The 15,907-nt window shown below is 38.0% G+C and overlaps 1 protein-coding gene across 3 annotated transcripts in view; it reads right to left on the bottom strand.

Moving 5' to 3' along the window:
• ADGRB3 (adhesion G protein-coupled receptor B3) overlaps positions 1-15,907 on the bottom strand; it is a 923,661-nt gene that overhangs the window by 15,463 nt on the left and 892,291 nt on the right. For 2 of the 3 annotated variants that reach the window (XM_069070720.1, XM_069070721.1), the window contains one exon: positions 9,060-9,095. The exons of the other annotated variant lie outside the window; for it this stretch is intronic. In XM_069070720.1, coding sequence (XP_068926821.1) covers positions 9,060-9,095 — 36 coding nt within the window. The remainder of the gene's footprint in view (positions 1-9,059; positions 9,096-15,907) is intronic. 3 annotated transcript variants of the gene reach the window in all.

Here is a 15,907-nt window from a genome sequence, read left to right as displayed (position 1 = left end):
TTTTTCTCAATCTAATTACAAGTTCTCATGTGTATTTTCCTTATTCTTAGTCTGTTTTTCTGGTTATTTTGGTTCTTTATTGGCACTGTGGTTAGGGTAGCGGAATATTATTTATCTCTTTCTCTTCCCCTACCCCTCTTGACTTTTTTTAAACCATTCTTTTCCACTTGAGTTTTCAGAATGAGCTTTCTAAAGCTCAGGTTTGACCACATCACGCTGCTGTATAATAAACTCCATTTTCTCCCTATCATCTGCAGAATCAAAAGTAACATCCTCTGGTGTTTAAAATCCTTCATAACCTGGTCCCATCCTACCTTTTCCAGTCTTCTCATACTTTGTGCCACCTTTTGTATACCCCATGACCCAATGATACTGGCTTCCTTGCTTTGCTTCTCACAAGACATCCCATCTCCCATTTGGGCTTTTTCACTAGCTATCCCCTATGTCTGGAATTCTCTCCTGCCCCATCTCTGTATCCTGCCCTCCCTGGCTTCCTTCAAATCTCAGTCAACTTCCCATCTTCTACAAGAAGCTTTTCCCAAACCCACGCAATGTTAGTGCCTTCCCTTTGTTGATTATTGCCAATTCATCTTGTGCGTATCTTTTCAAGCACATCTGTTTGTATGTTGCCTGCTGTACCGCACTGTGAGCTCCTTCACAGGTGGGCTTCATGTTTGCATTCTAAGAACTTAGCGCAATGCCTGGTACGTAGCAGGCATTCCATAATTGCATGTTGACTGACTGACAGAAAGAAGTGGCCACTGGGGAGGGAATAATTTGAATTACCAAATTTATTGGTAAAGTTTCTACTATTTCTAAAATCATGTGATTAAAATAAATAATGAAATGGAGCCTCCTAAACATTTCTTCCCTACTTAAGTCAAAAAAGATAACTCGACCCTGATGCCCAGAATCCTCCGGGGCTACATCTAGCAATCAGGTCAAATAATGTAGGGCTTTTACTATACGGATTTGTAAGATCCATGTTGTTCAGACTAACACTGCTAAACATCTCTATCAGAAACTATAGAAAAACCATGTCCTGAGAGGACCTGCTGTCTGACCTGTGGCACCACCATAAGCCTTTCTAATCATGCTAACGTCAGGATGATCATTTGATGCCTTTTGTATTACAAGGTAGAGGTGCTTTGAGACAGACTGCAGAAAATTTTATAATAACAATAAACTGGAAAGTCCCAGTATTTAAAATTTAGATTTTGGACACAAATGATGTCCTTTTAAGAATGATGCACTACAAACAAGTCTGACAGATCTTTGGACTCAAAGAGCAACTTAAAAAAAATCTGTTTTGGTTTAGAAGGAAGACTCACAGTTATTGGAGGGAAGATTTTAGGTTTCACAATTAGGAGAAGTTTTTGGGAAAGGATAACAAACAGCTTCCCTTCATCTTCACTTGTTCCATGTAGAGTAGCAGGAAATAGAAATCAGCCTTATTACTAGCCGAGGGTGAGTCAACATTTCTGCAAAAGGAGTCTGTATTTAATACTGACTTCCTTCACTTCAGATAATGTCTCGAGAGTCAGGTGGAAAAGAGTTCTATTTTTGGTGGGTTAGCAATTGGAGTGGTACATATTCATAAAGGTGCTTGATGTTTAACCTAAAGAAAGGTAGTCAGTGTAGTGTAGAGGTAACAGCATTAGATTTAGTGCCAGAAGAGGCAAGTTTGAAACCCAGCTCAACTTCTCAATATTTATGTGACCTTGGGCAAGTCTCTTTCCCTCTGAGTGTCAAAGGATCATAGATTCAGAAATTGAAGATTCTAGATTGCCATCTAACTGAATACCTTAATTTTGCAGAGGAGGAAACTGCGATCCAGAGAACTTAAGTTACTTGCCTAAGATCACACAGTAAGTGGCAGATGTAGGCTTTGAATTTAGATTTCCTGATTCTAAATCCAGAATCAACTGTGAAATGAGACAATTTGACAGGTGATTTCTAAAGTCCCTTCCAGCTCTAAATGCTATAGAATATATGGTTTAATCCTCATAAAGGAAGGGGAATTTTTCCAAGAACAATAATGGCTCATGGGTTTGGCATTGTCAAGGACTATGATATTTCACCTAATTAAAAATGTCCAGGTAACTAATGACTTTTATGTGACAAAGTGTTATTTGAACCACTTTTTTTTTTAAGCAATTGGGGTTAAGTAACTTGCCCAAGTTTACACGGCCAGTTATTTTGTGTGGGTGTTAAGTATCTGAGGCCGGAACCGATCCTGGGTCCTCCCGACTCTGGGGCCGGCGCTCTTACTGCATCACCTAGCCACCCCATATTTGAACCACTTTTGATAAAAGTCTTTCAGGAATGAACCACACACTTCCCTTCCTTTTTATATAGAGTATTTCTTGTTCAAATTTCAAAGAAATTTGTTGTTCAGTTGTTTCAGTTGTGTCTGACTCTTTGGGTTTCTTGGCTGAGATACTGCAGGGGCTTATCATTTCCTTCTCCAATTTATTTTATAGATGGGGAAACTGAGGCAAACAGGGTGAAATAATGCTTTCATTTGCCCAGGGTCACACAGCTTATAAGTGTCTGAAGCCAGATTTGAACTCAGTAAGGTAATTTTTCCTGACGACAGGTCCAGTACTATCTCACACTGTGCCACCATGCTGCTATATAGAGAAAACTGAACTTAATTCCTTCTTGGTCATTCTAGACATCAATTACTGTGTAATACTGTGACACAGGGTTGTTGTCAGAGACTATTGAGACAGCATAGAGACCCAGGCTGAAAGGGCCTTGGCTCTCCTTCATGGTCTGTCTCTTGTTTTCTTGTCCTTTCTCTAATATGGTTCTGTATCTTACATCTAATTTTCTGGTACAGGGCCTGAGATGAGTCTTAGTGCAAACTCAGTTCCTTAATATTCAGAAGTTTTTCCCCTCTGCTAACTTCTTGGGGTTTCTGGATAGCTGAGGCTCCTGAGAACTTTGTCTTCAGATGAGAAGGAGTGTTATTGTTTGAGAACTGTGACGCACTGAACATTATTACTACGGGGAATTTTGGAATCTGTAGCCCTAGTAGTATTTCAGAGTGAGAAAGAGAGCAACCCATCTGGAAGGGTTGGAAATAATTCAATATCAGGAAGTCACTTCCTCCAGCCTTGCTGTTTTCTGCCTTTTTTATTATTTATAAAGTTAGGTAGTATAGAGGGTGGAATGCTGGATCTGGAGTCAGAATGACCTGAGTTCAACCCTAACCACAGATACCAGCTGTGTGAATCTGGACAAGTCACTTAACCACTGTAAGCCTCAATTTCTTCATCTGTAAAATAGGGATAATAGTACCTGTTTCCCCAATAATAAGACCTATCCCAAAAATAAGGCCTCCCCTTACTGTGTAAGATTCCTATAAAATAAGCCCTCCCCCGAAAATAAGCCCTATTGAGATTGCTACATTACGGTACCCTCTGTATGTACCGTCTCACCCCCCCACCGTGAAACGCACGCCGCTCTCCAAGCTGCATCCAATCAGAGCTGCAGCAGTGAGCGCGTCATCCTGTTTTTCCCCAGTAATTTGCTTGCTGGCGCCATTGAGAGCAGTGCCGCGGAGAAGAGCTGAGGCAGGACAACATAAACCCTCCCCTGAAAATAAGCCCTCTGGTGTTTTTCTTTCCAAAAAAAAAAAAATAAGAGTGTCTTATTATCGGGGAAACACGGTAACACCTACCTCCCAGGATTGTTATGAGAATCAAATGAGATATAACATCTGTAAAACTCTGAGCACAATGTCTGGCACATCATGGGCCCTCAACCAATGTTTATTTCCCTCCCTTCACTCCTCGGTGATGCAAAACTGATTACTTTTTCTCCTCTTAACTATTTTGCATTGATTTATCTCTTCATAGCAGGCTATTATAAACAACTTTGTTTTGAATGTCAAAGCCTAAATCTAAGGATATGAAAGGAATGGGGGTTAATGTTTGAGATGTAACTTCCCTTACCTCCAATCCACATCTAAACCGGAGGAGACTGATTCTGTGGAACTGTGAAAAGTTGCATAATTTGCTAGTGGCTATCTTTCTTCTCTCCAAATTACAATTTCAAAGCCTAAAAGAAAACTGACAAAGGATCTAAAGAAATTTAATAAACTGTCTATCTTATCTTTTTTTTTATCATCACCTACTGCAACTGTTTGCTGTTACAGGTATAAAATTGTCTTAGCTCTGTATTATGGGGAGGACCCTCGAGCCTCCCTGTGCTGCTTTATTGTGACATAAAGATGATGCTGGACTTTCAAAGGTAGCTTAACAAAATCCAAGCTCTAGAGAGCTGGAAGAGCTTCAGTTATGGGTCCAGGAGTATGCTGTGCAACCCTTATGTGAGGACTAGTTTAGAGACTGGTTCTTAGATGCTCATTACTAATGAACTGCTTACCAAGTGATGAATTATTTTTATTCACAGCAACTTACACGGACCATCTTCCAAGGAGTTGGGAGCCAGGGCTTTGCAACCTACATTGGTGAATATCGTGCCCGATAGCAATGAAAGGATAGGGACAGAACGTGTGATTTCATTGGTACAGGAAACTCTTGAATGAAGAAACACCCTCCACAAATGCAACTGGGACTTTTTTTTTTCAACTTTAGAGTCTTAGAAAGTTGCTTAGAATCCCAAGAAGGAAAGTGATTTGCCAGAGTATGTACCAGGAGGCAGGATTTGAATTCAGGTCTCCTTGACTCTGTGGTCATTTCTCTATTCATCTCTGTGACCCTGGGCAAATCACTTGGCCTCTCTCTACCTTGTTTTCCATATCTGAAATAATACCTACCTTATGTGATTGTTATAAGGATCAAATAACACAACATATTTAAGTGATTTGCAAACCTTAAAGCCCTATATCAACACTTCTTAAACTTTTCTGTGTCATGGACCACTTTGGTGACCTAGTGAAGCCTATAAATAATATTTTTAAATGTATAAAGTTACAAAAGAAACCAAGTCTATGGAAATATAGTTATTGATATATATATATATATATGTTGCTTTTTGGAGGGGGGAAGGCTGGGCAATTGGGGTTAAGTGACTTGCCCAAGGTCACATGGCTAGTTTTTATGTTAAGTTTCTGAGACCAGATTTGAACTCAGGTCCTCCTGACTCAAGGGCTGGTGCTCTATTCACTGAACCACCTAGCCGCCCCTTGAGATATTTTTTAAAAAGTTCACAGATCCCAGGTTAAAAACTTATGCTATCTATTATTATTTATTACATATTATAGTATTATATACCATGTTATATGATATATAATATAATTATATATAATTGTATGTGACTATATGATTATATCATATATAATGTGATTAACACAATAACCTGAATCTAATGATAATTATAATAGCCAACATGTATATTGCTTCAAGATTTGTGAAGAATTTTATGTATGTTATCTCATTTGATCTTCAAGTGATTTTATTGCATTTGACTACATTAATAAAATCATGCATTCCTGGAGTCCCGAAATGAGTATGGAGAAGGTAGATAGACAGAAGATGTTTGGCTTACCAGGACTTATTAGATAATGTGGCAGAATTCTCTGATTTTCTTTAAGATACACACAAGAGCTACAGGTCAGTCAGTTTGGGGAGAAAACTGCTACTTTAATTTTGACAGTGAAACCAGTTAGTCAACATTGGTTTGACAATCAGAGTTAAAAATGTATTTTTCTCTTGTTTCTCTATATCTCTTGACAGTGGTCAACTGGCTTGTTTATAGGTTGTAGGAATGGTATTAAAGGACGTCAGGAAAATACAAGTGAGGCTGAATATATTTATGAAGTTGATACATGGACAAGAGGATACAGAGGTGAATGTTTGCTCTATTTATCCCAGGAATACAGGGCTGTGTTAAAGGAGACTGCCTTGTTTGACAGAGCTTTAGTTAATGCATTACATTAATGTAAATTCCCATAAAGGGCCTTTTGGATACCATAGATGACTGGATATTATTAGTATATCTGGTATAAACTGTAGAGACATGAAGGGGGGAATGCATTCAAGAGACCCAGAGGCAAAGCAAGCTCTCCTAATGAGAACTGTCTGAGTGGGAACACGCAGAAGTCAGGGGGTGGGCATGGAAAGATTCCATGTGGGTGTCAGGGAGCTTGAGGCAAGCAAACCCAAGAAATCTGAGTTAGAGGGAAAGATGAACACATTGTATATACCTTGTGAACGGTCATTTAGGAAGGCCCCAGATTTCACATGGTAATAATAAAAAACACATACCTACATCTTGTTATAGATTTGGCAACAAATAGTTCCTGAAAATGAAACAAAGCCCGTACTCTCTAATCAGTGTGATATCCTCAGCTAAATGCCACTTTCAGATGAGGCTGTATTATGTAACACCCAACTGTTTATGAAGGGAAAACTAGCTCTTTCCCTGAAGCATGCGAGTGGCACTATTTAGGTTTTCCTCAATCTCAACACAATATACCAATCACATAACAAACCCAACAATTACACAGCTGAACAAAGTGTTCTGGTTTCTGATGCATAATATGTGTTGGTCAACTAGAAATGTATTGATGATAGGATGATTTGCATGTATGAATTAGGATGCAAAAATTTTGCTCTGAGGCATAGGAAGAAGCATCAGTTTACTATATCTTGGTACCAGTTGCCATAGAGAATATTCTGAAAGAGAATGGAATTTCCAATGCCTTGAATGCCACAGTATGATTCAAGAGTCTTTTAAAAAGCTTTGTGATTATATAATTTAGGTTGGTTGCACAGAGATTTGATTTTATAATTAGTTTTGTTATTAAATGCTTGGCACAGAGTGTTTAATAAATGCCTGTTGATTTTTATTTTTTTACTTCTGTGTTATATTGGGTTAATTTGTCCCTTTCCTTATCTCTTCTAGTTTGGATGAACAAAAGATCCCATTATATTCCAGAAAACAAAGTTGCACATTTTAGGAGTGGATAATATATAACATTTTAAAATATATGCTTCATGCAATTTTTGAAAATATTTGCTGCTGAAAATGAATAAGAATCTTTATAAAAATGGAGAGTTCCTAATTTTTTTCTATTTGAAGCAAGGTTCTGTTGTTTTATGCTAAAAAAAAATTTCCACCCACATTTCTAGGGATATGTGTGAATTCTCTCATATCATTTTTCAGTGCTTGTATCAGTGGGTAGAGAGCTGACCTTGAAGTCAGGAAGACCTGAGTTCAAATTCTATCTCTAACACATGCTGGTTATGTGACCCCAGGGAAGTAAATTAACTTCTCAGTGCTCCAGATAGCTCCAACTCTCTAAGGCTTTATGTAGCTAAGAAGATGCTTATCTAGATTGAGAGATTGTTTCCTCATCTCAGAGACCTCTACACTAATGCAATCACAGGTCCAATCCCTACCCCTGTGAATAGTTCATCTCTGACATTTGCCACCTGTATGACCTTGTACAAACCACTTGCCCTCTCTAGATCTCTGTTTCCTCATCTGAAAAAAATTGAGGTGATTGGATTAGATGGCCACTGAGTCATCATATCTGTGACAGATTCTCTATTGCTGTTTTGACTCATTTAGTCTGAGAAGATGGTCTATTTCTCCTTAGACACTGTTTGGGGGGAAAAAAGTCTGTTCAGCACTAGTAATTCTGAAAAATAACAAGCAAGTCTAACCTCAGGCATATACTGTACTTTGTAAAATGGACTTTTACATTCATATCCAAGTAAGTGTTTTGATTCAGACAGAAAGTTTCATTTAGCTCTGTTCAGAAGAACTTCTCCCCTGAGAAGTTTGGAAACTGTCCCTAGGTTTATTGAGTTCTAAGTAATTGTTACAGAAGTCCAAATATGCTTAGAAAAATGTGTAACAGATTACCTTCAATTATGTCAATAGGATATACTCTTATCCAATTAGATGCATAAATAAAACCCTAAAAATCATTAATTTGGTACTTAACAGAAGCTGTTCAAATAGTACACTGGCAGTAATTTCTAGCATCTGCATTCCATTGCCAATTTGGGGACAAATTAGAGAGTGAAAATGTTTTTTTTTTTTTTCTTTTTTATGTGTTTTTTTTTTTTTATTTTTTGGAGGGCAATTGGGGTTAAGTAACTTGCCCAAGGTTACACGGCTAGTATTTCTCGGGTCCTCCCAACTCCAGGGGCGGTGTTTTACTCACTGCACCACCTAGCCGCCCCTGTTTATGTGTTTTTTTTAATTCAGGAGCATACTGGGTAGTCAGTTAGTATTAGGGAAAAGGGAACCTAGGTGTGTAAGGAAGAACATAAATGAAGGAAATATAAGGAGACATCGGTGACTGTTCCAATGATAAAAACTTCTCCCAATGAAGTGAAATATGGCAGAATATATACCAGTTTAAAAAAGGGGGGGAGTAGAAGGGAAAGCTCATCAATAATTTAATGGAATGTTTAGAGAATACTAGCACAAATCAGGGCAGCAAGAAGGAAATAGAGTCAGAAGACCTGTGGTCAAAACTTAGTTCTGCCACTTACTAGCCTCTGGATAGTGTGGGCTACTTCACTTTTCTGAGTCTCAGTTTTCTTGTCTATAAAATGGAAATTTGGACTTTTGCACTGTTTGCCTTCCTAACAATGAAGAACTTACTTTGCAAACCTTAAAGTGCTATATAAATGTGACCCATTTTTATTGCTAAAAGTGGGGTGGGGTAAAGAATTAGTAAGACTTTCTTTTACTGGACAAAGTCTGGTAGAAGTAAATTATTTGACTAATATCCCTCCCAATAGCCTCCGTTGTCTCCCAACCCCTTCCTGCTAAGATCATTTATTCATTTTTTTAAAAAGTATGTTTCCTCTATCTTCATATGATCTTGGTTTGTCAACAGATCTGCTCTCATTATGGAAAATTTCATTTCAGAATACTCTTAAAGCATCTTAAACAATACACAATTTTGTTAACTACCAACTGTATAGTATGAGTTATCCTTAAATAATTTTTAGATTTGCTTGATGTTATTAGAAAATTAAGTTCTATCTATACAGAATGTTAAATTTAGGTATTATCTTTATAGTTTAAATAACTTAAAATACAAATAATTCATGCAAACTTACTTCAAAGTCAAGGTCCGAATATCGTGATTTTCTTCTCTGTTAGGCATTAAAAAAAATGAATTCAATAAAATTAGGGTTAGCCATGCAAGTAATTTCATTAATTTCAATAAAGACGCTCCAGCTTTCTTTTCTAATTAAAATTTGGTGTTAGGAATATTTCTCTTCACAAAAGAACCCATGCATGTTATGATTTAAAATTATTTCTAGAAACTTGTCACATACTTTGATAATTATTTTGGGGAGAAACTCAATAAAAACTTACCCTCCACCCTGAGTTACTATGATTTATGGAAGTATACATTTTTTATGCTAAAAATTCACTTGTATTCTTAATAGGTGTCATCTTCATTTCTTATATCTAGTTCCAGAAGTAAGTCAGATTTTTTTTTCATAATTTAAATTAATCTATCTACTACACCATCTTGAAAGAATGTCAATAGGTATTTCTGAAGCAGTACAGAGAAACACAGAGATTAAGAACCCTGGAAAGTTTGAGTGAAAACCTGATGCTTTCATGGGAATCATTCTAAACTTGCCTCTCTGTATGAGTTTCAGAAGTGAAGGTTTTACTATTTCCCCTAAATGCATTTATAAGATCTTATTGCTTAGTAATACATTATGTGAGAAAATTCTAATCGCTGAGCCTTGGGAACAAAAGTATTCTTTCCAATTTGATAAAACAATTTAGATCATGCCACATATTTTGGACAAATTTTATGAAAGTATCTTATTCTAAGTTGTTTAATCTTTATGGCCTTAGCTTTTTAACACAATTCCTGAGATTTTTTAAAAAATCAATTTGCATTCCTTAAGTCAGATGCAATATAAATGTGGAATATATTTAATTATTGATACTGGAGTTACGCCAAGGATATTTTCAGTGATTGTAGAAAGGCTGGGCCTAATACTTTTATTCAACTACAGAAGGCAAGCTATTCTATCTTCCCAAACTATATATGACATACTATCAGGTCAGTGATTCGTCCTAAGGACACGTGTATCTGAGCTCAATTTAAAAAAAATGAACATAATAAGATAGGAGTGGTAACAATAATTAATAGCAACAATAATACCAACTGAGATTTGGGGAGCATGCTAAGGTTTGCAAAATGCTTCATGCATATTATATCAAGAACCCTGGAAGGTATGCACTACAGATATTAGTGTGTTACAGTGGGAATTCAGGGGAGCTGATTTCCAACTCCACTTGGTCAGCCACTTATTACTTAAGTCACATAAGGTCCTTTCCAGCTCAAAAGCTAGACTTGTATTATCCCCATTTGACAGATGAGGAAGCTGAGTCTCAGGGAAGTTAAGTGACTTGCCTATAGCCTGAGACCTAATATATTACAACTTGCAGTAGAACTTCACATTCCTGATTACAAGGCTGGTACCCTTCTCACTATACCACATTGCCTCACAGTCCCAGAATCTGGAGTCTTCTTAGTATAGAAAGCAGTGGGAGGAGATGGGTTTAAATTGTCTCATTCAGTCATTTCAGTTGTGTCCAGCTCTTCATGACCTCATTTGGGGTTTTCTTGGCAAAGACACTAGAGTTGTTTTTGTTTCTTTTTCCCACTCATTTTATAGAGGAACTAACAGGTAATCAGGGTTAAGTGACTTGTCCAGGGTCACACACCTAGTAAGTGTTTGAGGCCAGATTTGAACTCAGGTCTTCCTAACTCCAGACCCAGTGCTCTATCCACTGTGCCACCTAGCTGCCCAGCTAAATGGGCTTTGGGTTGGTAAACGTGAAACGGGCCTTTAAATTTTTGAGACACTAATATAGCTATTTTCTAGGTTGGAGCATTTATTCTTGACGACCTAGTGATTTTTTAAAAAAGATTTTCAAGACAAAACCAGACTGTTTAGGCAAGTATAACTTCAGATCAGAGTAAAAACAACTTGTAAACCTTTGGGCACATTTTTCCTGCTTCATTTTTTTCTTCCCTTTCTATTCCTTCTCCTCTCATATTCCCTTCTCTGATGTTTATATGCCTCACTCCAATAAATATAACAGCCAAATACTAACATCAAAGAAAAGTGAGAGAAATAGTTTTAGTTATTGAGTATTAGGATAAGTATAGAGAACCACAATAAAATATAGTTTTTTTGCAAAAGAAGCCTGAGGTAGCTATAACTAGAATGCAATAAGATACAAATATTATACCTTAATACAAAACTGAAACCTGCCTAAAATGAGTCAGCCCTCCAGGGAAAAATATACCAATGGACATTTCAGTAGATAGAAATCTAGATACCAGAAATCTCTTAAAAATAAATAAAATGAAACAAAAGTACTGCAATAAACTCATTTTAATGAACTACTCCAGAACTAATGCCTCACTTGGATTGAAATTTGTGAGAAGACCCAGAAAGAAAGTACTCTTTTTTCCTTGAGAAATGAAGCATTTTAAGACCATTTTATATCTTGTCTGCAACACTCCTTTTCAGTAGCACTAGTAATAAGACGTCGATGAAGAGAGACCTGCAAAATGGAATTAAATATTCCTTTTCCCCACCTCCCCTATCTCCTTTGGTTACTTTAAGTGTGTAGCAGAAACCCATGTCTGGTATCCTGTACTTTACTGCAAGATTTCAGATAAATGCCAGTATTACAATTCTTCTCTTGGACCACTCAGCCTTCTTGGCATTATGATTTAGCAGGCCATTCTGTAAGTATATGTTAAATAGAGTTATTTTCTAGTGTAGCAGAGCCCAAGCTCCAAACGTTCATATTTCAGCAAAGTATCTCAGCACATTAGTTGTGAACTTTGCCTTTGTGTTCCAAAATTAGACAGTGTAAGACTTGGAGGGGGAAGAAAAGGAACATGTAGACATCCATAAGCAAGGGGCTCTTGTGTGGCAGGGATCTGGGGTCCTTCTGTGGCCACAGGTCATCAAAGCCATATTGCTGCCCTGTCAGCTTCTGAAAACTACGCTGTGCTGGCTAAGAGATGGGAGAGGCTGCTAACAGCTCCATCTGTTATTTGCAAAAGGCAGGTTCAACTTAGAGGAATAGTACACATAAATTCTGCTTCTGTCAGCAGATGTCACCTAAGTCAATATGAAATATTGGAGAGAAAATTGGGGTTTATTTGCAGGAGTATCCATCTATATTTGATTTCATTAAAATTTAATTCTCACATAAGGGGAGAGCAGAAACGGCAGTAGGAAGTAGGACTTGAGAAAGTACAAATGAAGCAAACAGATTTTAATAAAAAAAATCCTAAGTATGAATGACTGGAGGTGGGAAAGGGAAGACTGGAAGTTGAGGGGTGATATACTGCCTATGCAGCATGACAACAAGAGAGCTTTGCACAGAACATTGGAAGGTGTATCACTGGTTGATTTGACACAATGGAGGGCAAGGGTATTGGTGCTCTTTATGAGAAGGTTCTACCTTCTTTCCCCATTGCTTTGAAATCACTTGGGGAGAAGAGGAGAAGGGAAATCAAAGCCAGGCTTGGAAGCAGTGCTGAGTATAAAGCAAAACATGCTATACTCTCCTCCCTGCTGAGAACCCTGGGAAAATGAGGAAAAGGGGGATGTGGTACTGCCAAATACCCTTGGAGAGCCACCAGGTAAGAGACAGCATTTGATCTAAAAATCAATTTGGATAATTCAATCAAAGTTAATTGAATCAAACATAAAACCCAGATGGTAAATCAAATTTCTGAGTCAAAGCCTAGAAATGCCCCTTAAGATAGGTGTAGGGTAAAAGGAGGTGGGTGGTAGTGGCCAGTAATAAAGTTTTATGACAAAACTGATTAATTCTAAAGCACGGGTCTGTTCCAGAAGCATCAGTGGCTTCTATTGCATCTGGGATACAAGACATCTTCTGTTTGGCATTTAAAGCATTTCACAATCTGGATACAACCTGTCTTTCCAGACTAATATCACACTACTTTTCTCTCTGTACTTTACATTCCATCTAAAATAAGCTATCTGCTGTTCCTCAGACACAATCACTTATGTCCCACCAGGGTGACATTGCATAGGCCTGGAATGCTTTTTTATCTCTACTTTTTCCTATTAGGGTCAGCTTAAGCAGCACCCCCTACTTAAGACTTCTACAGATCCTTGCATATATTAATGTTCTGCACGAGAATCACTCCTATGTGCCTAGAACAATAACTGTCACAAAGCAATTACTTAATAAATGCTTCCATCTTCACCCTGACTCACCTCAAATTGCTACCTCCTGGATTCCCTGTATTGTCTCTTTTTCTCCTTCCTACTGTGAAGCTAGATACAACACCACCTACCCCTAGCAGGGAGGATGTAAAAACTTCCACTCATCTACTTCCCTCAGATGACCTCTTTCCAACTATCAATAACTCTGCATATAGATTCCTTCTTCAATGACAAGCATATTCCTATCCTACTCCCTTATAATTTCTATCCCAAATGATTCTGAATCCCCCTATTGCCTCTGTACAAAACCCATTCTCCATCCCAACTCACCACTTCCTTATTCATCTACCTTGACCCCATTCCCCTCGTGTCCTACTCTAGATAGTGTCATCTCTTTCAATGTATCTTCTAGAATGCCTGTTCTATAATTAATAAACTTCTATTCACCTTAAACCTCTTTCTTTCTCTGTCTTTCCATCTGGCACTTCCTGAGATTGGCACCTTCCTGGTAACGCTGCATCCCTAGTAGCCCTTTTATAATTCTGGCTACTCTTTCTCTCATACTCCTAGACTTGTTGGCTACATTGCAGCTTCTCTTCCTTTGAGGGTCACGGAAGCCAAATTTATTTCTCAATCCAGATCCTGGTAGCTATTACCTACATTATCTATTCCCCCCCACTCCTGGACATTCCCCTTCCTTCCTCAATGAGTTCAATGCCAGGGTCCTAGTCTTTCTACCCCAATTACTTTCCCATACCAGGGCACTTCAATATACAAATGCATGTGACCTTAGATACCTAACCTATAAATACCTAATTAGATTTCTCAGTCCTCAAATTATTCAGTTCACATAACCTAATCCTCCATTCTATCTCACCTATACATAGATGATCTTGCTATCACTGAACTCTAAAATTCCTTTATCTGATCATATTTTACCATTCTGTCTTTCCCTATACCTTCTAACAATTCAACTACACACTATCCTCTACTTGTGAATCCCTTGCCTAGTCACCCTATTATTGACCTTGACTTGCTAATCTGTAACCCTGGATTCCTTTGTTTCTATGCATGTGCTGATGAACAGAGCTAAAGAAAATTGCAAAATCATGTTCTTTTGCGTTTGTTATCTAATCTCACCTGTGCTATAAACACTTCTTGCTTTCCTTAAGCTTCCCAGGGCATCCCATTTACCCACCTTCTCAACTGCATATTCATATATTGCCTCATCTTTTAGTGAAAAAATATTGAAGCCATTCATTGATAACTCTTCCTTTTCATCTCACATCACTCAGATATTGTCCACTCCTGTGTTCTAATTTACCAGTCTTAGAAGAAGAGGTGGCCTTCTTCTTACCAAAGTTAATCTCTGTATGTACACCTCTAGTCTGCTCCCACAATCATCACAGTTCTCTCTCTAAGCTTCTATTCTCCCCCATCTACTAGCTCCTTCAGCACTGCCTATAAATGAGGTGTCCTTAAAAAGTACCCTTTACTTGATCTGAGCATCCATGGTAACTACCCTTTATATCTCCTCCTATTGTCAGCTAACTTCTTTGAAAAAGCCATCTACATTAGGTACATTACTTCTGCTCTACTGCAATTTGGCTTCTGACATTGTCATTCAAGGGAAATTGCACTCTCCAAAGTTATCAGTGATCTCTTAATTACCAAACCAAACGAACTTTTCTCATTTATCTTCCTTCTTGTCCTCTCTGGAGCATTTGCCACTGTTGATCACTTTCTTCTGCCTCTCTAGGTTTTTGTGACACTGCCCTCTCCTGTAATCTCCTTCAATCTGTCTGACAACTCCTCAGTTTCCTTTATTGAATTTTTAACCAAGTCATTCCCATTAAGCATGGGTATTTCACAAGGTTGTGTCCTGAGTCCTCCTTTCTTTTCCTTCTATTTTAACTCTCTTAGTGAGATCAGATCTCATGGTTTCAATTGTCTATGCAGATCATTCCCAGAGCTATATATTCAGACCAATTAACTTTTCTGAGCTCCAGTCCTGCATCATTAACTGCCTGTTGGACATCTGGAGTATATATTTCACAGTTTCAAACTCAAAAGTGTCTAAAACCCTTTCCCCTAAGCCTCTCCATTTAAAAAATTTCCCTACTCTTGTCAGGGATACCACCATTCTGCCAGTTACCCAGGTTGTCAATGTCAATGTTACCTTGGACTCTGCTCTCACTTACATATTGTATCTGTTGCCAAATCCAGTTGTTTTTGCCTCTCAATATCTCTCGTATGTCTCCTCTCCACTCCCTCATTACCTCATACTTGTACTATTGCAGTAGTCTGGTGATTGGCCTCCTTGCCCCAAATCTCTCCATATTCCAATACTTCCTCAGCTACCAAAGGAATAGTGTAGGTCTGTCCATGCTCCCCAACCTGACTCAACAAATTCCAGTGGCTGCCTATTCCCTCCAGGATCAAAATAAAGTTCCCTGCATTACATTTAAATTTCATCACAACCTGACTTCTTCCTATCTTTCCAGACTTCACTTACACTTCACCTTTCTCAATGTACTCTATCGTACAGGTAACCTGGCCTTAATATATCACACAGCCTCCTCTGTATTTCTTTTCACCTGTTCATCTTCCATAATTGTAATTCTCTCCTTCTTTTTCTCCTTTACTTCCTTGTAGACTCAGATCAAACCTCTCCTTCTACAAGTGTAGTCCCTTGTCCTCTGAAAGTGCCA

This window comes from Petaurus breviceps, unplaced genomic scaffold (genome assembly GCF_028583685.1).
Source record: "Petaurus breviceps papuanus isolate PSGF00001 unplaced genomic scaffold, PetGlider_PUasm1.0 90822, whole genome shotgun sequence".
Taxonomy (NCBI): Eukaryota; Metazoa; Chordata; class Mammalia; order Diprotodontia; family Petauridae; genus Petaurus; species Petaurus breviceps.
Note: the sequence above shows the minus strand (reverse complement) of the source record. Positions and strands in the feature narration are given on the sequence as shown.